The 23,109-nt window shown below is 32.2% G+C and overlaps 2 protein-coding genes across 6 annotated transcripts; one reads left to right on the top strand and one right to left on the bottom strand.

Moving 5' to 3' along the window:
* The first annotated feature begins 9,296 nt into the window (after window positions 1-9,296).
* On the top strand, window positions 9,297-14,991 carry LOC149571729 (uncharacterized). 3 transcript variants are annotated; one of them, XR_016359871.1, is made up of 3 exons: window positions 9,297-9,658; window positions 10,109-10,241; window positions 14,657-14,991. XR_016359871.1 is itself a non-coding variant. In XM_089813137.1 (3 exons), the coding sequence occupies exons 1-3, from the start codon at window positions 9,376-9,378 to the stop codon at window positions 14,658-14,660; spliced, it is 351 nt and encodes a 116-aa protein (XP_089669263.1). In that variant the 5' UTR covers window positions 9,304-9,375; the 3' UTR covers window positions 14,661-14,991. The 3 variants fall into 3 exon arrangements, 2 of the variants coding, with proteins under 2 accessions (XP_089669263.1, XP_089669264.1); XM_089813137.1 differs by having other exon boundaries at window positions 9,304-9,658; window positions 10,109-10,172; XM_089813138.1 differs by lacking the exon at window positions 10,109-10,241 and having other exon boundaries at window positions 9,308-9,658.
* On the bottom strand, window positions 12,611-19,218 carry LOC149571728 (vacuolar-processing enzyme gamma-isozyme-like). Of its 3 annotated transcripts, XM_089813136.1 has the most exons (10): window positions 18,803-19,120; window positions 18,551-18,677; window positions 16,741-16,905; window positions 16,404-16,560; window positions 15,423-15,508; window positions 15,017-15,216; window positions 14,884-14,932; window positions 14,029-14,247; window positions 13,556-13,762; window positions 12,611-13,345 (listed from the first exon to the last, which is right to left on the bottom strand). In XM_089813136.1, exons 3-10 carry the CDS (start codon window positions 16,834-16,836, stop codon window positions 13,163-13,165), a joined length of 1,197 nt encoding a protein of 398 aa, XP_089669262.1. In that variant the 5' UTR covers window positions 16,837-16,905; window positions 18,551-18,677; window positions 18,803-19,120; the 3' UTR covers window positions 12,611-13,162. The 3 variants fall into 3 exon arrangements, with proteins under 3 accessions (XP_089669262.1, XP_089669261.1, XP_089669260.1); XM_089813135.1 differs by having other exon boundaries at window positions 18,551-19,218; XM_089813134.1 differs by lacking the exons at window positions 18,551-18,677; window positions 18,803-19,120 and adding an exon at window positions 18,147-18,416.
* Window positions 19,219-23,109: the final 3,891 nt, after the last annotated feature.

Raw genomic sequence — 23,109 nt, 5'->3', positions numbered from 1 at the left:
AATTATAGGATGCCACTTGGCAATAAACAGAATGCACAATCATCCACTGTACAGGTCACAAGATATGAAAGGTTGAAATAATATACATCATGAAATAGATTACATCATCTCGTAAGATCTATGAAATCAAATACAATAAACTAAGAATAACCATCCAATAGAAATATAAGATCAGGAAAAAAAAGAAAAAAAAAGCATTTGTATAGACACATCCAGTAATGACATCCAATGTTTGGATCTCAATAGTATAAGAAAAAACACTATCACTCGACCTCATGGAACCCAAAAAGGTCCACTCTCACCGCATTGAGGAGATAGTCTCAAGTCTCAAACAGGATAACAAACTCAAAAGTCAAAACCAACATCTAGGTCAAGGAAACACCTAAAAGAATACTATCTCAAAGGGCACCAAGACACAAGTAACAACTAATCCTAGAGGCAACAAAGACATGTAAGAAATATACTATGTAATTGGGCAACTGTCATCGCATGAGCCAACTCTAAGGTTACCCTGACAGCCTCTTTGGACTCCAGCCCCTTAGTGTCTCTATGCGGCATCAATATCCTTTCTTACAAACAAGGCATACTAACAAGTCAACTCTAAGGTTACCCTAATAGTCTCTTAGGACTCTGGACCCCTAGTGACTTTATGTGGTACCATATCTTATTAATTCATTTTAAACCCATTTAATGAAACATAATCACTTATTAAAACAACCTACAATAGGTTACCTAGGCAACCTCTTTAGGGCTCCAACCTCCATTGCAAGCCACTTCCCAACATGACATACATATAACCTACCCTAAGCTCAACAAAAGAAAAAGATCTCAAATGACTATAAACCACACATTAGTTCTTAAACAAGCAATCGAAATGTACTAAAATATTACTGATCATAATCACAGATTCCACCAATAGGATCATCCTAATAGGACTGATCCAAAATCAAGTACAAATAAACCAAATCCATGTCATATCATGGCATCACCAAAAATAAATAATTTAATCACCTCATTCCTATACAAGCAATTGGGAAGCAATCATAGATAATTGATCAAAGACTCAAAAGGTTATACCAAAAAAGTCACACCATTCACTTCAGTTTTACACAAGAGATACTGGAAATCAATAACAACCATCTGAACAAATTTCTCATAGAATACACATGAAACATTACCATGGTCGGGTATAAAAGATTATAATGAAAATATTATCATGACATCATAGAACAAAACTCTCAAGCCTTTGGTAAACATCCTGACTAGTCAAAGCTAAGTCAACCCCAAAACCCAACACTAGTAAATCACACATCACATAAAGAGTACATACAAAAGTCATCTTCATAATTCATTAGGTTTTGAAAACACAACAGTTCAATTTTCACTTATAGGTTTTCAAGTTCTCATTCTCATTTTCAAGTATTGCAGTTCATAATGTTTTCGATCTCAAACAGGGTTTCAGTTTCCATTTCTCTAGTTTCCAAATTCACTATGGTTTCCAAGTTCACTATAATCCCAAATGATTCAACAATTCATATAAAGTCATTTAAACATTGTTTCATAGTTCAATTCGTTATCAAAACAAACAAGTTCAAGTTTTCATTTCTATGTTTTTGACTTTATAAAGTTTATAAATTTCCCCTATAATAGAACCCATTTCCACTTTTAAATTTGAACACCCAATTACCACTAACTCACAAAATTATCATCTCTATAGGATCAAATTTTTATTAAATAAGTTCCTTCTAATGTCCTATTAACAAATAAATAAATAAATTGCTAATAACATATATTTTAAAGAAACTACTTAATAAAATAACATACTTTAATAATTAAAAAGGAAATTATTAATCACAATAATAATTATTAAATATTAAATTATTCCAAAATAATAATTATAAAATTATTAATAAAATTATACCAATTTATTAATAACTATAATAATTATTTAATAATATAATAAAAATTAATTTAAAAAATACTCATTACATTTCATATTAATTAAATCAATTAATAATAATTAAAAATTATGTTAACTAAATTAATTAATTATAATATAAACTATATTATAAAATTAATAATTAATTTTTTAAATAAATTATAATTTAAAAAAAAACATTTAAAAGAAATACGTTTTAAGCATGTTGATTGACCCTTAAAAGGGGTTGCTACTGCAGCGGTCTATGATTGCAACAACAGTACTTGCTGCCACAACACCTACTGTGTGTAACCATAACTAGTACTATCATCGGGAGGGGAGGTGGGGTGTGGGACCCGCCTCCCTCCCTATATATATATATATATATATTAATATAAATTATTTTTAAAATAATTTAAAACAAGATCCCTGCCCCCCAATACTTTTTAAAAAAAAATATTGTGAATTTAATCTGATAGGGAAACCCAAATAAATCAATCAAATTTACATTCCAAATTTCAATTTTAAACAAAAACCCAACTGATTAAAATTTACAAGCATGAGGATTTTCCAAAAGATTCCATTCTTCAAAGACATATAACTTTGAAGGAAAATAAACTCAGATTCAAAATAGGGTTTCATTAAAGAAATCAAACAAATCAACAACTATTAGAGAATGGATCTATCCGGACATGAAGCAGACAGAAGATTGGAAAGCTGAAACTATTGCGAAATTAAATGCTAGATTCTACTTGAATCTGATGTTAACTTGCAAACACACAATCACACAAAGAATGCAGGAAAATCCCTTTTCTCTGGAAACTTCTTTCTGTGAAATCGCTTCTCCAAAATCTCCGGTTCTTGCAAATGAGCTCTCAATCTTTGATAAAAAGTTCTCCCCTAAATTTGGGGCCCTGATTGTGCAATCATGAGAGGGAACTCACTGATCAATTTCTTTTAATAATATATTATATTTTACATTTTCATGCACAACTCTTTTAGATATTTAATATCTTTATTTAAATAATTAGCTTTCTCTCTTTAATTAATTTTCAAAGCATTTTTTATAATATATTCATTAATTTAATTAATAACATTATTTAGAGTTTATTATTAAAATAAAACTCCTAAATAATTATCATTAAATTAAATAAATGTAACTACGCCATAATTAGAAGCATAACTTTATCTTTAAATTTCATTCTTTTATTTAATTAATTCATGAGACATTATTAATCATATATTTATTAACTTAATTAATAACATTATTTGGAGTTTTTTTTAAAATATTGGTAATATTTGTTTGTATTGATATTGATAAAGAGAGTACATTATGGCAATATGGCTTCGAGCCTTACATTTTAAGCTACCCTTGCCCTTACATATACCATTAGATAAACAAAACAAAAAATAGAGTATCAACACTCTAATAGTACTAACAACCACCAATACATTATCTGATCTTTATAACAAAAAGGAGCACCACCACCTTTGTTGTCAGCGACTCCTTGAACTAGTTTGTCGCTTCCCCGTGAGTAAAAGTTGGGGTTGCACGATCATCCCCCACCGATAATCCTTGACCCATCTTGCGGTGCTTTCCATTGCCTTTTCCCTCCTCCGGAAGTAGAGAAGCATCGACCTAAATTCCCTCTGTTATGGGTGCCCCTTCCTTCAACTGAGGTTTCTTCACAATCTGATGGTGAAGTTGTTGTCCAGGGGCCAAAGTGCTCTTCCTCGGTGTGACCTTCCTAAAACCTTGCCCCTCCTCCTTTGTCACCCAAATGTTCTTAGCTAGATATTCCATGATCATTTTCCATCCCTAATTTTCTTTGGGAATATGAATGCCCTATGGATTTGAAGACAACCACACCACCAATGGTTGAATGAAGGAGTCCCCACCTCCAATCAGCTGCCAGGGTTCAATACCCGTTTCAATTCCCACACCCTAAACAACTCACTCAATAATTTCATCTAGTCTTAGAAGCCATTGCATGTCAATCCTTGTAGTCACAACCCATCGAACCTCATCTTTCGATCCCCCAACCATCAAAGCAAGCACCACAAATAGTGATGCCACATCCAATTTTGACCTTCTCTTCTAGAAATCATGTAGATACTCTAGCTCGAATAACTAATGAACGCCTTTCAGAAAGCTCTGATCATCGATAACAAAGATGTATTTCAAGTGTCATATAGATATCTGGCCTTCATAGATCTGTATTTGCGAATTCAAACCAAGAGAAAAATTCACCTCCATTTTTGTCTCAGAGAAAAACAATGACCTTTCCCTACCTTCTGCCTGAATTTAACATCCTTATAACTCTATAGAACAAGGTACCAAAGCAAACCAAACACTAATTTGACAGCGCAAGGGACACATTGGTATCATGGAAATCTCTACTTACCCTGGGATGATTAATGTCACCATGAGTCAAAATCATGATGTCATTCCTTTCAGACTTCAAATTGAGGTACCATGAGTGGTTTATTAAATCTAATGACCATCAAATTTCCTCTCTTTATTTACTCTCTAAGGTGAATAAAGTCCTCAAAAATTTCATATTGAGGACCCAATGTTGAATTGGCATCTAAATTAGCTAGCTAATCTGCCACTCTATTTGCTTCTCTGAAGCAGTGTGAAACTTTAAAATCCTTGAAGTCTAGAAGCAACTCCTTGATTTGTCGTATACTTTGATCCATATACCATGCCTCCATCTTTCATTTCTTAATGCCATTGATAATGATTTCCAAGTATCCTTCCAAATGTATACGTTGACATCCAATTTTTACTCCTAACCCCAAAGCTTCCTTGGCAGTGAAACATTTTGCAATATTATTTGTGCCATCCAACAATTGTTTGGTTGTAAATGCAATTATGTTGCCTTTATGATCTCTTGCCACACATCTACACCCTGATACACCTGGGTTACCCCTTGTCGTCCTATCAAAATTAATTTTGATTTATCCCTCCTCTGGAGGTATCCATAACGCCTTCTTCCTTTTCGAGCTTGGATTAACCCCAATACACCCATGAACGAACAACATTATTTGGAGTTTATTATTAAAATAAAACTCCTAAATAATTGTCATTAAATTAAATAAATATAAATAAGTCAAAAATAATATAATATAATCTTTTAACTTTAATTCTTTTTGTTTAATTAATTTCTCAATTAAGTAAATATAATTAAATATTAAATTTTCTTTATAAAATTTTCATTAAATTAAATTGTTAAATTATCTTTTAATTAGATTTAATTATAACTAAAAAACATCACACACCCAAAAAACTGAATACGACAACTTAACTAAAGACAAAGAACATAATCAAACTCTAGGATCAAAATCACGAATTCATGTCACTTGACAAATTCAAACGGGTAAACTAACTCAAATACTTGTCCTACTTTCTAGGAAAAATAGCTTAGGTTAGGATTTGGACTCAAGAGTTATCTCCCCACTTATAACATTGAAATACTGTGATAGGGAATGCTCATCTTAGAAATTTAGGGAAGTCAATACCCAATACTTGTAATCTACATAAAATCCACAAATGTACATAATCATATATTCTAAAGTAAATAGATGATGACAGGAAGTGGTACATCACGTAGATCCCAACTAGCAGCTGACTACGACTCCCTCCCTCAATCACATCACAAACATCAATCATAAAGTAAAATAGGCACGTACACCATACACATGCAAAGATGGGGTAAGTAACCATAGAAACTACATGTAATCAATCCACCTATCTAACCATCATGAGATAAATGAAATCACTAACTGAACATATATATCATCATCAAAATAGTCATGAAATAGCTGAAATAATGAAGTAACTCATCACATATGTCAACTGAGTATAAAATAACATTTAATCAAATCCATTAACCAAGCACCAATAATCATAAAACATAATCAGAAAACTGACCTAAAAGAATTCAACAATATAATAGAAAAGTCAAGCAGGGGTAGGCATTACACTGAACTCCTAATACACTTATCCTCCTATATTCTTGATCTCAAATCCCTATCTGTGGCTTCCTCCTCCTTCCTTTCCCATCCTTCATCGAGCATCATATAGGAGTGATTACAATTGTCTCTTCTTTAAACTGTTTATGTTAGCATTAACTCCTTTGGGTTGTCTCTTCTCACATTGCAGGTCTATATGATTACTTGTACTAATATCTTGGGTTGTTAACTTCCAATTTTATATGCTAAGTTAATTAAGGTCAATTTAGTGGACCCACAAGAGATCATGGTTAGAGATTTAGTTGATTTTATTTGTTTATCACATGTTCTTCTTCTTTCCCCCCTTATAGTAATATATTTGGGTAAGAAGATTAAGCATCAATATAGGTTTGTGAGTTCTATATTAAGATGTAATTAGATTTTAATAAAGTGAAAAGTCTGAGCATATAGCTCAACTATTTTGGTTTGGTAGTCTCACTCAAGGAAGGGATTCAAGAAGGAGGCTATCATCTCTATATGAAAATATATATACAACCTATGATTTAGTAAAATTGTGTGGTTTTTTGTAAAGATAATCTAAGGTAAATCTAAGTGAATAGGGCTAGATTGAATTCATATCTTCATATCAAGACAACTAGTAAAACAAAAAGGATAAAAATACAAGCATTGGTACTAAATGGATATAAATAAGAAATTATTAATCGAGGCTATAAAGGTACAAGGTTAGCATATATTGAGATCACTATAATGGGAAGAAATTGGCATGAATCTTAACACCCGAGCAAAGAGGAAATGTAAATCCAAATACATGGCTATTAACTAAAGAACTCTAATTTAGAGATAGGCCAAAAACTAAAATTCATTAGCTTTAAGGATTTATTTAAAGATGGTAAGAGTAGTCATAATTATTGGTATTTAAGGCAATAAAGTATTATTTTCCTGCCCAGGTGGCTCCCTATTTTAAATTGCATTTCTTAGCCAACAATCCTCCAAGATTACACTCTTCTAAAAATTAGGTTGGCATAATTTAATCAAGATCTCCAAGACTTTACCCTTAATTCTTGGCTAGACCTCTATGACCATCCCCTATTTTCATAATTATGTCTATTCACCCACCTATTTAAATATTTTAGTCTACTAAGATACTAGGGAAACTCTATCTCTAACTTATGCTCTCTATACATAAAATCAGAATAGTCAAATATATTCATCACCTTTGTTCAAACCTATATGGGATTTACATAAAATTTCCCTCCATATTTTTCATTTATTGGAATATGCTTAATCTTCTTGATTATATTTCAAAGCTTTCCTCATATTCTCTAATTAAATTATTTAGAGTGCATTTATTCATTATCATTAGACAAATATGAATCTTAAGATCCTAACTAAACTAACATCGTTAATTTACTTATAGGTCATAACATTAAATTAAAGAGGTATTATGAATACATAACATTGAACATTCAAAGGAAAATGACCATGCTAATTCATAAGAACCAAAGGTTAATAAGGGTCAAATTCCTAGATAATAGAATGTATAATAGATTTTTGAGGACTAATGTGTATCTGTGAGCCTGGAGCAATCTTAAGTTGCAAAAGTCAGGAAGGAAATTTACATGAAAAGTGAAATTCACAATTGATATGACAAGAGCTTTACAAATGGCTACACTTCACAAATCCAAAATTGAAGTAATGTCAAACTAAAAATTCCTCTCAATTGTTTAAATGAAGATGTAAAGGAAGGAACACCTTCCTCAATTCCCAACTAGGTTGACGATGTACGTATATAAAGTTAAATAAAATAATGACATTATAGCATAATAGAATAATAATAGAATGAAGCATAAAACAAAAATTGTAAAGACTCAAACACATTGATTAACCACCATATTTTTTTGGGTTTTACAACACAAAATGAAGATAATGAAAATCAAATGTTAAATTTTCTTTTTCTTTTGAGTTCGTTTTATTTCTGATATTTTGAAAACAACAGGGAAGGATAGGCACTGGCTACTGCACCGGGCCCACTAGCAGTTCCGTCTTCGCCTTTGTCCCGTCTTTGCCGGTTTCATCTGACACATTCTTTCTATAGTGTATCATCAATTTATATATATATTATTGATTTTGATAAATTGTTAATAGATTTAAAATATTGTTATGACATGTTAGTTTAAAGTTTAAATATATATAAATTATATTTGATATATTCTTTTAGTACTCGTCAATATATTTATATTTTCAAACTAAGTTTAAAGTTCTGGGTTAGGATTTTACTGTAATAAATTATTAATACATTTAAAATGTTATTTATAATATAAATTGATATATGATTATTAATATTAGTATTTATTATTATTAAATGTTAAATTTTTATGATCATCTTTTCTTTTTAAAAAAATTATAACTAAAATTAAAATGTTGTTCTTTGATTAAAATTTTAAATTTTAAATTATTTAGGAGGTAGGGTATTTGAAATTATTATTTGTATTGTAAATTTTAAAATTAATTGTAGTGTAATTGTTTTTTCTAAATCTCTAGAAAATATATACTTACAAGTATTTAAAAAATCTAAATGCTCCCTCTAACAAAGTTGTAAAGTTTAAATATAAACTATTGAGATAAATTTTGTGGTGGATTTATCTTTAATTTTGAAATTAGTATTTATCCTTTTATTTTATTAAAAATTAATAAAAATAAAGCTCTTTTTAATAAGTTAATAAAAGCTATTATCTATAAATTCATAAGTTCAATTAGTTCGTTAATTTTTAAAATTAAATATTTGAATATTACTGATTTCATATTTTAAATAAAAGTAATTTAAATAAATGATGTATGTTTATTATAAGAATAAACATTTTCTTAAAAAAAGCTATTTGAGTTAGTTACATTAGAATAATATATATTAATTTAATTATTAATATCAATATTATTTTAATTAAAAAATAATATTATTATGAAAAATAAATAAATATAATTATTAAAAAATGATATTGTATCCATCCAAAAAAATTGATATCTATAATATTTATTAATAAAATTAATAATATCTTTAAAACAAGCTATTTAATGTTCTAATTTACGATTTAATAAAAAAATTGTAACTATATACTTTTATAAAGATTCAGTATTGATTTCAAAATTTATCATATAAATAATAATAATTTCAAATAACATTACCTCATTAAATTTAACTTTTATTAATAATAATAATCATTTATTACAATAATTAATTATAAAAATTATATTACAACATATCATAGCAATATTTTAAATATATTAACTATTTATCAAAATATAATACTTTAATTGTAACACAAAACTCTAACTTAATCAATAATATATATAAACATTAATTGATGACACAGTAGAGAAAGATTGTGTCAGATGAAACGGGCCAAGACGAAACACGTGCGGAAACGGAACTGTTATGATAAACGGCACAAGCTAGTAGCCGGTGCCGGGAAGGATAGCGGCGTCCTATGCCTACACTCCAGGCAAAGGTATCCGATCAACTTTTTATGCACGTGAAACAAATTATGGGAGATGCTTATGAATATCCAAGAGCCAACCCTATCGTTACAATCTCTGAAAAACAAAAACATAGATTTTCAAAAAAAGCAGAGAAAAAAAAGGATAAAGAACGCATCAAATTTTATGCCATCAATATCTTAGCATCGGGACTCGTGGGTGTATCCTGGCCAATATTCTTTCATCAACATATATTGTCATATTTGTGGCTTATTGCTGGTCTGGATCGACAAGGTAATTTCAGTAATGAAATGTGTTCTGGTTTCTTTCTTTCTTCTGGTATCTACATTTTATAAGGAAGGCCGGCTTCTCAGTTGAAAGATCAGGATCTTGCAATAGATGAGCAATCTAGAAGAGTTTAATGGTTTTATAGCAGCTATTGATATGAATTTTGAACTTGCAATCTTCGCATGTCTCTAGCTTATTGCGGCGTTATTTAATTTGGGTTAAAATTCTTGTTAATATGACTAGGAAGGGCACAATTTTGAAGGAAATTTGTTTCATCTTCATTTAAATTCTGCCATTAATCTATACGCGGTGTTTATCTATCATTTCTTTGTTGCCCAGGTTGTCTGAATTGTATTTAGTTTTGGGACCCTGATTTTATACATATAGCCATAAGTTGTTTTTCTAGTTTGGGTTGTTAACTTTTCAATAAAAGTGAAGGCTGTGGTTTTTCATCAGGTTGCCCTACTTGTAGAAGATCAAAAGGGTTTTCTTTACAACAGATTGTTACTCTATTGATAAAGTGAGTAAATCAACCTTATCAACCAATCCCTTTGCACCAGGCCGACCAGAGCTGGGATGCTATTGTTTGGTATTGCCAATATCCGTTACATTGTTGCTTAAAAAGTAGTTTAGTGTATATTTTATTTTTGGCTGTTCAAATTTGTCAGTCTCCCGCTACCTAGATTTTGCAAATTATTAATTACACATGCACGCACACATACACACAATAATTTAGTATCAGGCATTAGGTTTTTAAATGGGGCAACATATCTTCCAGCTTTTAGGCTCTTTGGAAATGTGGGATGTGTCCTTTTGGAATAGTAGATGTAATGCATTCTTTGCTTTTGCTTCTTGTTTTGAAGTTATAATACTCATCAGTTCTTAGGAAAATGACTTGTAATGTACAGATCTCACCAACAGTAGTAGTTGAGTCTAGCTCTCTAAAATGTAAAACCCAACAACTTTGGTGGATTTGAATTGTATACATATTGGTAGAAGCTAAACTCTTAGCTCCAGGATACTTTTGTAAGACATTCGCTATAACTGATCATCTGTTCAACTGATTGAGTAAATCTTGTTTGCATGTTAATAGGGTAATTTTGTGCCAGTGTTTCTTATATTAAACCTCATATAATTTCATGATTTTCAACATTTATCTGAGGGAATCTCCTTTTGCTCATGGATGCCTTGTTTGTTAATTCATGAAATTGATGCCAATGAATTCCTATCCACCGTTGTTTTCAACAGTGTTTTACTTTTAGGCATGACTGTCATGATTTTAACTAGATGTATTCTTTTGCTCACATCTTTTTTCTAAAACTTGCTCGGCATACAGCTGTTTTAAATATCTAGCAAGCAAATTGGATGAACATGAATTCTTTTGCTATAACATGGTTACGCATAATGACAAATGTAGCTGATTTAGAGCAAGCTATTCCATCAGTGCATAATTGTTATAGGGAACCATCATGGGAGTAAGGTATACCCATTTTGGGAATAGGCATTTGTGTCAGCCGTTTCAACAATATCAAGCTCTTAGTTTGAATAAAATAAATTTTAAATTTCACCTCAAGTACTTTAATGAACTGATTCTGTCTCCTTTCGTTATATCCCTCGCGAATGGAACAGAGTGGCGGATTGCCTGGCAAAGTGGGCTTCAGAGAATGTGGGTAGATGGGATATTAATGGTAGGAATGAGTTACCTTCTGAGTATTGTGAGATCATTGATCAGATGTTACTGGAGGATAGGAGTATGTAGTGTTGTTTTGGGCCTTTGGCCTTTGTTCTGTAACTTGGTTTTGATTGAATAAATTTTTACCCCTCTTTTTTTAAAAGTACTTTAATGAACTGATAGGATTTTCACTACTCTGTTGTATCAAGTACATCCCAGATGAAACTTCCCAGTGCATGCTCCAACAGTTCTTGTGTGAATCATTCTTTTAGTCATGTAGCATCACTGGAGTTCTTTATATTAGCATCAATATGTTCTGCATGCTACGAATGCAGTGGTGATACCATTGGGGCCTTTACCATTCACCAGGCCGTGATGATTACTCCTTTGATGGGGCAGGGATCACCTGCTTCCAGCTCCAGGTTTGTATCCTTCATGTGAGAATTTCTCTGCAGCCTTAGTTTTCAGCGCAGCTGCCCTAGCAAGTGTAAGTTTTAAGCAAGTCTGTCTTGTACTTAACTAGAGACTTGATTTCCTTCTTACCGCCCTATTTGATAACCTAAGATTCCATTAGGAGTTTATTGCAGAATATTATTCTAAGTTACCGATCTGGGATGTGGGATTTTTTTTCGGGTACAGATGCGTTTGGAAACTATATATATATATAGGAATTGGAAAATCCAGATGAAGATCTAATCAAACAAATCTGACTAGTCTAAACATTCCAGAACTAGTCAGAATTAGGGCAAAGAACAAAGAACAAAAACTCTTGTTGATCTTCTACAAAGAACAAAGAAAGCAAATATCCACAAATGACCAAAGTAGGTTGATGTGACTGGAATGTACAACTACTTACAATAGAGAAATTATCATCATAGCTAACTGGTAATGTGCAGGTAATTCTCAGAGTCTATCATTGATTCGTAAATAGTAAGTACTCTGCAGTGCCAAGTCCTTTTCTTCAAAATCAATATATTATCACTAAACAATTTCATATTTGACTTGATATGCATGGACATACATTTCTTGAGCCACTAGGAGATTCAAAACTATTGTAACTTTGAGCCCCTCAGATCCAAATTAAGGTCATATTTCAATTTAAGATGGTTAATTGTCATCTGTAGCAGTCATAAATGAAATGTGCTTAAATGATTGTAGAAAACTCAACAATCAAAGGACATGGATGCACATATAACAAGATCCTCATTTCAAATAATCAAATAGATTTCAATTCATCTGAGCAAGTTGTAATATTACCCTGTTCTGAGCCATCATAACAAATCTGAGACAATAAAATGAATTCTGATATAACTGGAGATAATGAGAAGACATACAGAACTGCTACAACAATGATTTGGAGATGTTGCCATGTTGGCATGACATGAACTAAAATAATTGAATATTCTCAAGGCTGGTAAGCATTGCTCAAATTGCAGATGCCCGGTAACAAGAAGGAGATGAGATCTTTCTTTGAGAAGATCAACTTTGTCTGGAGATGCATCAATGAATTTGCTGAAGTAGTGTAACCCCTGAATGAGATGATGAAAAGGGATGCCAACATAGAGTGGAGTCGGGAAGCAAAGGACGGGTTTGTCCAAATAAAAAATTCCATAGTGGAGGCACCAGTGCTCGCAAGCCCAGACTACACCCTCCCCTTTGACATTTAGTATTATGTAATATACATGAGTACTCCCAAGCAATGTGCTTTAATTTCAGCTTAGTTGCTGATTTAATAATATGATATCATGATATTTTACATATGTACATCATAATCTATCCAGGAATTCTCATTTTCCCTTAAATATGCTTGTAGACTTCAACCAATGCATATAAAGTAATCAAGCACTGTAACCACCTTCGAGTGAACTCAACTTCCCAGGTGGGATTTGAGTGCATGCCTCAGCAGAAACCTTATCCATGGCATCTGTACTGACACCTTTATTACAGATATTTGCTAGAGAACGCATGTGTTTCATTCCATACTGAGAAAGTGACCCACAGTGGGATTCAAAAGTGCGTACCTGTCACATACAAGTAGCATAGACAAAAATTATTAGATTCTGTATTGTGTAGAATTCGGAGGATACAGCTACACTTTCACAGTAAGTAGTAGTTTATTTTTTAATTTCAAACAACACAATCAAGGGACATGATTTTTTTTTCTGATTCTATATAATGCCGCAGTTGGGACCAGATAAGGTAAAATAAATATTTAGGATTGAAACCATTACCATTTTTTTAAGGCAGTCCCAGTTATCAACCAAAGAATGCCCTTGTGGTCGTACAAAATTCAATACGGAAGGGCCCATATCTGATCCAAACAAGAGGTTACCAATAAGTTTTATGCTCTTGTCCAAATGCATGCGATGCGACATGGTCTCAACCAATTCTTTTGCAGCCTCCAGCTTTTCAAAGGAATCATCCTTGGATCTTTTATACTGTTAAGTGGGCAAATAAACCAACTGATGTTATTCACTATTCAGAGAATGACGATGCATCAATAGAATATCTACCATATTTTTCTTTTCATCGTATTTGCATCACTGACGACAAACAATTTTCTTTTGATGCATAAACTAAAGACAATGATTTGATTTGGAATATCTTCTCAAGGCTTTGACTAGTGTAAAAAAAATTGAAGAGGGCAAAGAGAGGCTAAGATTAGCCCAACTGCCATAAAATCATTTTTTTTTAATATACCAACCTTTTGCCACATGTAAAGAAGATCTGCATCCCTCTGATTTATAGCTGTTGTATCTTTATCTTTAAGATGTGGTAAATTGTTCTCTAAGGTAGCATTAGCATTGGAAGGGTCAAAGCCCATGTAGAGGGACAAAGATTCCTTGCTAAGAGGTATGTCGCCGTATTGCATCACATGGGAGCCCTTTTCAAATGTATGGTGGTTTGATGTCCTTTCTTTCACCTGTAAAATGTTTACCCCATGAATACCAAACCAATAATGTATAATAATAACATGTGAATCAAATGTCAATAATTAAGTGCAATATAAAATGAGTTGATGTTGCTTGAAAACATGATCTTAAAATTGCTACTTATTTGAGATTGTATGATACACTGCAAAAACCTCTGATTATGAGCCTGTCATGTAATGATTAAAGGCAATGCTAGTTGTTATGATATATGTGCAAATTTAACTAGTTAGTATGCTCATGAAACTGAACCTTTTTTCATGGTTGAAATGGAAAAGGCAAAGATGTCCTGCTTTAAAGACAAATATTTTTTTGGAAAATGTATAGTGTAAATGTAGAGTCTCTTATTTCTCATACAAGAAGTACTGACTATGGTGTTTTGGTGATGTAATATCTCTGCAGGTAAAGTATATCTGGAGGACTAATAGAATTTGGCATCCTCTAACCATTAACCAAACAGTCTGACCACATATAAGGAAAAAAAAAATCAAATTCTTGATAAATTATAAGAACTACAATTTTGTAATAACATGAAATATAGACAGCTGCAAAATCATTATAAAATTTGAGTTGGTCTATATACACAAACAGGCTAACAATAGTGAGAATTGGGTGCAGTCTATATTCACCAATAGATACTGATGGTTTAATGTTTCCTCCATCATATTGTGCGCTTCGCTGTAAGCACCAAAAGCAAATATTCAGTAAAGAAATTGCAAACGAATATTTTTATTGGATTTTTGGTAAGATAGTATAACAAACCTGTCTTCCATCCAAGCTACACTGTACAGATCTCCAAGGCAAGTGTAGTATCCAGAGGGAGGAGAAGGGTCCATTCCAGGACAGTAAGTGCCCCAACTACTTTCTATTGAATTTGATGCTGTGGTAACATATATGTTTGTTCCCTCTGGCAGTAAACCTTCAACAATGCTTCCACTTTCACATGCTTCAATATAAATTACCTGAATGATGAAATGCCTTCCATTAATTTCCAAGAAAAATACAATAGAGCTCAAAAAGTTCTCTAAAATCGAACTCTAAAGGGCAGTAGATTCGAAGCAAACAGAAGACAAGTAACAATTTCAGGGGCAAAGCATATGCATCCAATCTTAAACTCTATTATTGAGGGAAAGTAGCCAAAAATTAACTGTCAGCAAGAATCACACACCATTTTTTTGTAGGAGCTAGTGGCATGCTTCTTCTTCAAGACATCTACAAAATCTACTGCAAAAAGATAAGGACCCGAAGGCATTCCTGCAAGTCACGACACCATTCATATAAATAGGTCTCCAAGGGCATCAAACTTAATATGGAACACTGATAATATAATCTCCAAAATTGCATATATAGTTTAAGTCATGGATAATAGTATTATGAAGGCTTGTATCAAGCATACTTTTCAATTTTATGAAAACAAAAATTCAGACTATTTAGCAGAGAAAAGAGTAGGAAAGAAATCACTGGAGATGAACTCTGTTTTAGACTCCAAACAATAGTTACAATTCTGTCTATGTTCAATGAACTTATTAAATTATTTGAATACTCATTTTATAACAATTATAAAGATTTGTCTGGTCATCAGTTACTGTTGTTTTCCAAGTTTAAGACCATACAGTCCATCCTGTTTTCAGTTTAAGTTGCAAGTCATCTTATAGGAATTTGCCTAACAGTTGATTTGAAATCAAACACACTCTGAAGTGCCCTCATCAAAGTTATTTTTGTTATTCTTGTGAGAGGTGGTCTTTCTTGTTTTGAGAGCACAACTCATTCTGTAATCACATTAAAACATGGCAAAGGTTCCCTGCATATAACTCTTTTCATGTGTTTGGTGTCTTAGAAATTCAGATCTAATTGTGTTAGTAGCCCCCACAAATAGACAACTGGAAAATTTCTCTTTTTCTAAAGGTGGAGAGCTCAAGAATGATCACTTCACTATCTTATACTGCACACTATGTTTTCCTAGTGCACCTTTTCCCCTTTTCATGGAGTTGTACTAATGAGGTTTTTCTTTTTTCAGTTGCTTTGTGACCAAGCTCTTGGAAGCCTCATAAAGTTTGCATATTTTGATTCAAAAGACTAAGAAATAACACGAACAAAGTTGTAAACATAGTGTGATTTGATTTAGCAATTTAGTAAGTAGTAAACTCACCAAGAACCCCTGGTCCTCCATGGTCACTGTAGAAAATGAAGATATGGTCATTAGGGCCACTATTAATGACCTTCCCACTCCCACCTTTTACAGAGTCCTTATCTCCAAGGATAACAGCAAACAAGTTCTCTACGTTCACATCCCTTCCTGTGTAGTCCTGAATGAAATGAAAACAGACAATTAGAGAAAGTGGTCTTAAATAGTAAGTCACATGGGTGAACCTTGGAAGATAGTCTCATCAGGAACAAGTGCAATTATATTATCAAGTCACATGGGTAGACTTATGAGATAGTCTTAAGAAATTGAACAATAAAGTAAACTTGTAAAAGTAGATCACCTTAGGGACACCTGCATAAACATCTTGACCTTCAGGATGGTTGATGATAATCCCCGGCCGAGGATTAATAATATTATTTGCTATGTCATCGTACATGAACACAACAATATTCTCCTCCTTTAGTCCCCCCTTTGTAAGAACTTGATATGCATGGCAAACATCAGCCTGCAAAACCAATCATTCAATTCTCAGCATAATAATTATGGTAGGTTCATAGTATGATTTTTGGCTAACTTAAAAATAAAAACTACTATAACCCTTATTATTGAGTATATTAGGCATATACCGATCTGCTATTTCTAATGTGATATAAAGTATAATTGCCTGAGATGTATGATTGGATTTATATATCAAATCCTAAGAATGGATTTAAAGCCTGCGGACCAAGGAAGTATCTACCTTTATAGCCACCGACTAAAGTGTATTGGGTAGCAAATATACTATCATAGAAAGTGAGATAGGAAATCTAGATCTATATGCATGATTCTGAAATGCCCGTATTGCCACATCTCTTTAATTCTTGTGCTATTTTGTTACCTATAATTAAATCTGTGCTTGTCATTAATTGACCAGCAGATTCATGTGAAACAAGAAAAAAGATGCCTTAGTTGCATCACTATTCCATGCAACCAATAGTACTGTTATTTCACGTAGATGTATCTCTTTTTTACCAATAGATATACGAGCAAATCTGTAGATCTATTGGATATTATCTAGTTCTATCTCGCTTTATACAATACTGCCTCCTAAAGGCCAACTGGACTGCAAGATATTCAATAAAAAGAAGATAAGGAGTCCAAGCTCTATTTCCAACCAAAACAGAGAAAGAACAATCTTAGCCTAAAGTTGGAAACCAGTTTAACAGGGAAGCATCAGACCAGACAGGGAACAAGCAAAGTCAAAGGAAACAAAAGCTTCACTGAAGGAGACGAATTGCTTTGCTCTGGAGAAGCACTCTTAACTAGATATTGAACTCCCCAGGAACTACTGCCTGTGCCTGAGCCTAGATGATGCTTCTTAAAAAATACTTTTTACAAAAAAATAAATATATTTTTGGTATGCTATCTCTTGCTCATTGGCATCCTGATGATGGATCACAAAGTGTGATCTCAAACGTTGACGTTAAAAAACCCATACACAATCAAAACCAGAAGCTACTAATTCAAAACTACTGCCTGAGTCTAGAATGATGCTTGTGCAATCTATTCCTCGTCAAGTATGAGAGAGCTGAAGGCAGGAAGTAATTAGCCTAGTACATGGACTCTAGGGCACTGATTCTCTAGAGAGGGCCAAAGAGAAAAGGGGGGAGAATTCCCTGGTCATCACAAGCATTAGAAGCCTGGATTAAGAAGCAGAGATAGATAAATATGATATGGCTATGGAAGAGGGATTTGCACAAAAATCACCTGATGTCTGTAGTTCGAAAATCCGGCAGAGCCAGCAACAAGAACAGCCCATTTAGTCCCAGCAGATTCATCTGCACTCTCTGAAGGCAACTGAATTTTTCTATCAAAATGGACTCTAGCCGCCTCTGCAACTCTACTGAAATCTAGAAAGCATAACAACAGCATAAGGACGCCCACAAACCACTTGACAATACCCATGCCCATCCCAACTGCCCAACTACCTTTCAAAGATTCACTGGTCTCCAACTACAATTCAGAATCTTTAACCTTAAATGTTGGGGTGCATTGGCACCAATTATATACAACTTTTTCTACCGATGTGGTCCAAACTAGGACTGTTCATTTAATAGTAAAAAATGTGATTAATGAATTCTTACAAAATACGGGTTCACAAGGTTACTTACTGTTTCGCACTCAATTCGTCTATTTCTGAAGATACTTTGGGATTCCAACAGGTCTTCAAGATTCCAACAAGTACTCGCAATGTGGGCTCCTTATACAGTTGTCACGGCAAAATCTTCTGCCTCTTCCCTGTCATGTTTCGTTAGGTTTTGAAATTTCTTAATCAAGCAAACAGATTATACCGACTAATTACAAAGAAGTATTAGGAAATGTTGCCGGTCACAGAAAATTATTACATGTTTGTGTCTACATACAATGCATTATCACATGATTCCATACGATTCCTTCACCCTGGAGCTTTATGACCCCACACGATTCTTTCACCGAATTCACACATTCATGGTCAAAAAGGGAAAACAGACAAATGTTTGCACCTTCCAATGAAATTACAAAAACTCGGAATCTTGAATCAGTAAAGCTGTTGAGACTAAAAGAGAAGTGGTTTCCAAATCAGATTCTTCTTCATAAAATCTAAAAAGTCCAACAGGAATTGAAAAACGCATCTATAGGTACTGAAAATCTGATTGGGTATGCGAGGACACGCATAAATCCAAAAAATTCTCCACAGAATCAAGGTCAGCAGTCGGCTGGAGACGGATGTATAGACACCGGAAATCTGATTATCGGGTCAAGTGGGAACCAGCAGAGTCTGACACTAATTGCGGAATCCAAATACAATTGGATTTGGTCCGGGACGAGGGTCTTGGGCCTGGAAATTGACGGTCACCCCTGCCTGTCATATGTATTTTTTTCTGGTCATGTTAACACTTTTTATTTTACGTTTAAAATAAATATTGAAAGTCAAAAATCAATACAATATATTTATACTTTAGTAATATTTTAAAAATCTTATATCTTTAAGTTTCTAAATTCATATTTTTTTAAAATTATACAAAATTTTAGAAAGTAATTATAAATTAAGCTTAAAAAAACTTTTGAAGTTTATAAATTCATATGTTTTTAAAAATTATATAAACTATTAGAAAGTAATTATAAATTAGCAATAAATCTCAACTTAAAAAAAGTTTCTAAGTTCATATTATGTATACTAATATTTTAAATTAGTAAAACGAGTTTATATAGTATGTTTTAAAATTATAACTTTGACGTTTTATTGATAAACTTAAGTATCATATTGATAGTTGTCCAAAAATTGAACTTGTCAATCAATACGACCCTAGTAATATACATCTCAAAAGTGGAAAAACGGCTAATACGACCATCAAATTCCAAGTGTGGTCTAAAGGATTCTTTTATTCAGAAATCAATATTTCAACATTTTAATCTTCTAAATTGAAGAAGAAATTAATTCAAGGCCTCAACGTTGATGCCGTCTATTCACATGATGCATACATAGTAAATCGCTTTGTCAACAAGAGGTGCAAGCGCCAAAGTTCTTGCTTTTGGTGGTGTTGTTGGCATGAGAACATTGAAAGAAGGTTTTGGTGTTGGGCTTTAATTTATAAATAGAAATTAAGCATGACATGTTATTTTCTTATATATATGAGTACAAGTTTGAAGGGGAAAGAATAGAATTTGTGTATGTATAATCCTTTTTTGAATTTTTAGGAGAACTATTGAAAATTTGAAGGACGTTTTCATCTAATCGTAGAAGGTTGTATTTGATAATAAAAATTATTTAACTAAAAATATTTTAAAATGTGAAGAATATTTAACTAAAAGAATTGAGAAGATTATATATTTTAAATAATTTGAATTAATATATTACAACTAAAATTTATATTTAATGACTCAATAATATAATTATACTCATTTAGATGGAAAAATAGGTACATTTCATTAAAAGATAATATTTTTTTAATAGTTCTCAATATACTAATCATAAATCTTTTTAAAAGAGTAATAAAATACAAAATATCATTAGTAATTAGCATTGTAAGTCAAGTTCAACTAAAATATGAGAAATAAAAATTTAAAAAAATTTAAAAATGAAAAAAGTAAAAGTAAAATGAAATATATTAGAAAATAAGAAAATAAATGACATTTTAAAAGAAATATAATAATTGTAGATAATAATTAGAATTTAAAAACATAAATAATTTTTATAGATAATCTTACATTAAAAGAAAAGGCAAATTATATATTTTTTAATAAATTTAAATTTAAAGTAAGAATATTTTTTCAATAAATAAATAAATATTGTTTTAAAGAAACAATTGATAATTATAAATTACCAAATATAAAATTAAAAAATGTCTTACTGATAATTGAAATGATGTTAATGACGTAGCTATACCTATGTTGTATTAAAATGTCATTTACAATCAACATTTTTCATGCGCACATTACAAGTGGCTCCATGAATTAATTTTTAAAAATTACATAAATATTTTGACACAAAACTAATGGCCCGCTTTCCCACTAAAATAAAAGGAACTTGAACATCCGTCCATTTTGAGTTAATACGAAACCCACTAATGGCCCACTTTCACATTTAATACAAAAGCACATCTGTCCTTGTTATTAATTTCTTTGTAATTTTAGCTTAGAAATTGGATTTTTTTCATTGCCTTTATTGGAGACAGCCAAGATAAATAACTTTTTGCAAATTTGAAAAATAGATTAAAGTACTCAACTATGCAAAAAAAGTTTATAGATAGAGTAGTTCTCAAATCCTATTGGTGAAAACTAATTAGCTTCAAAAGTGAACAATTCCATAAGATTTCCTGCCGTAGGCAAGAACTAATAATTACAATTTTGTCATACTTTGTACTTTTCGCAGAGAAGACTATTTAAAAAAAAAAAAAATTGCTGCTCACTTATCTTTTACTCTATTTTAAAAAATCTAAATGTGAGTTTAATTCAAATTTTATTGTCTATTTAACATTTTCTATTTTATTTTAAAATCTATTAAATATTTTATGATTTATAAATAATAATATTTAAATAGTTTTTAAACTTTCAATATATTCAAATATATATAAAATATAGTATATGTTATTTAATATGTATTAAGTACACTATTTTTTTACAATCTTATCTTTTTTTATTTTAAAATTGTTCTTTATATTTTTGTTACTCGGATATCAAATTGCCTCAATTCCTACCTTTTTGATGCTATGGTTATTTTCGAAATATGCCTCATTTCAAGCATTACAATGGCCACTTTCCCTCAATTTTTTTTGAGAAATTTCACCCTTCGAATTCTCCAGCTCATTCCCAGCTCTACCCAGCACTTCAAATTTTCAAAATCCAGCTTCTGAGTCAAAAGTTGTCACAGGTTAATGAAGGAACCGAAAATACGTATTTTCAATTGCATCATTGACCATTAACCTCTCCCTCAAAAGGTTAAGATATGCTTGAAAAGTTAACCTTTTAAAAGGTTAAGGTTAATATCCAAAATACGTATTTTGGAGGTGGTTAATTAACCTCTCTAACTAAGTTGATAAAGGTTGGAGATTGAAAGATGAGTCATATTTGTGTGAAAACATGACAAAATTATAGTGACATCTACTGGAAAATCTTGAGAAATAAAGCTGGAAGGAATATGAAACCATAGAACTATAAAACAATAATCAGTTGTGATTGAACCAAAATCTTTTGCCTTGGCATCAAATGCACATCCACTCTTCCTCTGCTAGAGTATGAAGTTAGAGAAGTCAATGCCAAACAATGGAAAATGAAGAATGCGCACAGGCGGATGGAGTGTTTCTCACCACCGTAACAGGATAATTTTATTAATGTGAAGCTCAGGCTTTTGAAATATGTATGCTAAATGAAGAATACTAGGCAACGTGATTGTTTAGCAAGAATCTTGTGTGAACTTGCAAAGCTTTATATCTAATCTATGCACATGAATTGTTCGATGAAATACCTCTAGCTCATACTGCACATAGTATGAAGGGAACATGACACTTATCGAATCAAGCATATGTGTAAAGGGAGTTGTATGTTTATTACGATTTCTCAAAGGAATAATAGCATGGTTAAGTGATTGGAGATAAGGGAATTGAAATAGAGCTTGGACATCCTTTGAAATACACGAGTATTGAGATTTTTGCTTGCGCTCATTTGCAAACTTTGTAACCAGTTGTGAACGTTCCCCATCGAGCCATGGGCTAGCATGCAAACTGTTTTCTACTTCGAGCTATGGCTTGTTGGTAGCAACCATAGACAAAGCACGTGATCCGTACCCATACTCCCAACCACAGCCTGCCTTCTTCTCCTAACCTACGACACTTGGTGGCAACCATTGACCAAACCTGCAAATTGTTTAACAAAATGTTGATTTCGAAGGCATTTCTGGCAGCATGGCAAGCAACCTGTAACAATGTCAACTCGGCAATATTACACATTCCTATTGACCATCGTTTTCTTGTTGGACCTCTCACCTTCTTAGGACCCTACAAATCGAACATCTTATTTCAGGTTGATGGAAGCGTTATTGCATCGGTGAACTCAGGGATGTGGGCATCTAAACTGATGGAATGGATAAAATTATCTAAAATTGAATGGTATTGCTATAGTAGACAAGGGCAGTTTTGACGGACAAGGGGCAACATGGTGGAAGCAGCTAGATGGGGATGGCAGCAATGCAAGG

This window comes from Cupressus sempervirens, chromosome 2 (assembly GCF_028749045.1).
Source record: "Cupressus sempervirens isolate cs-2001-9-10 chromosome 2, ASM2874904v1, whole genome shotgun sequence".
NCBI classification, from domain to species: Eukaryota; Viridiplantae; Streptophyta; class Pinopsida; order Cupressales; family Cupressaceae; genus Cupressus; species Cupressus sempervirens.
Note: the sequence above shows the minus strand (reverse complement) of the source record. Positions and strands in the feature narration are given on the sequence as shown.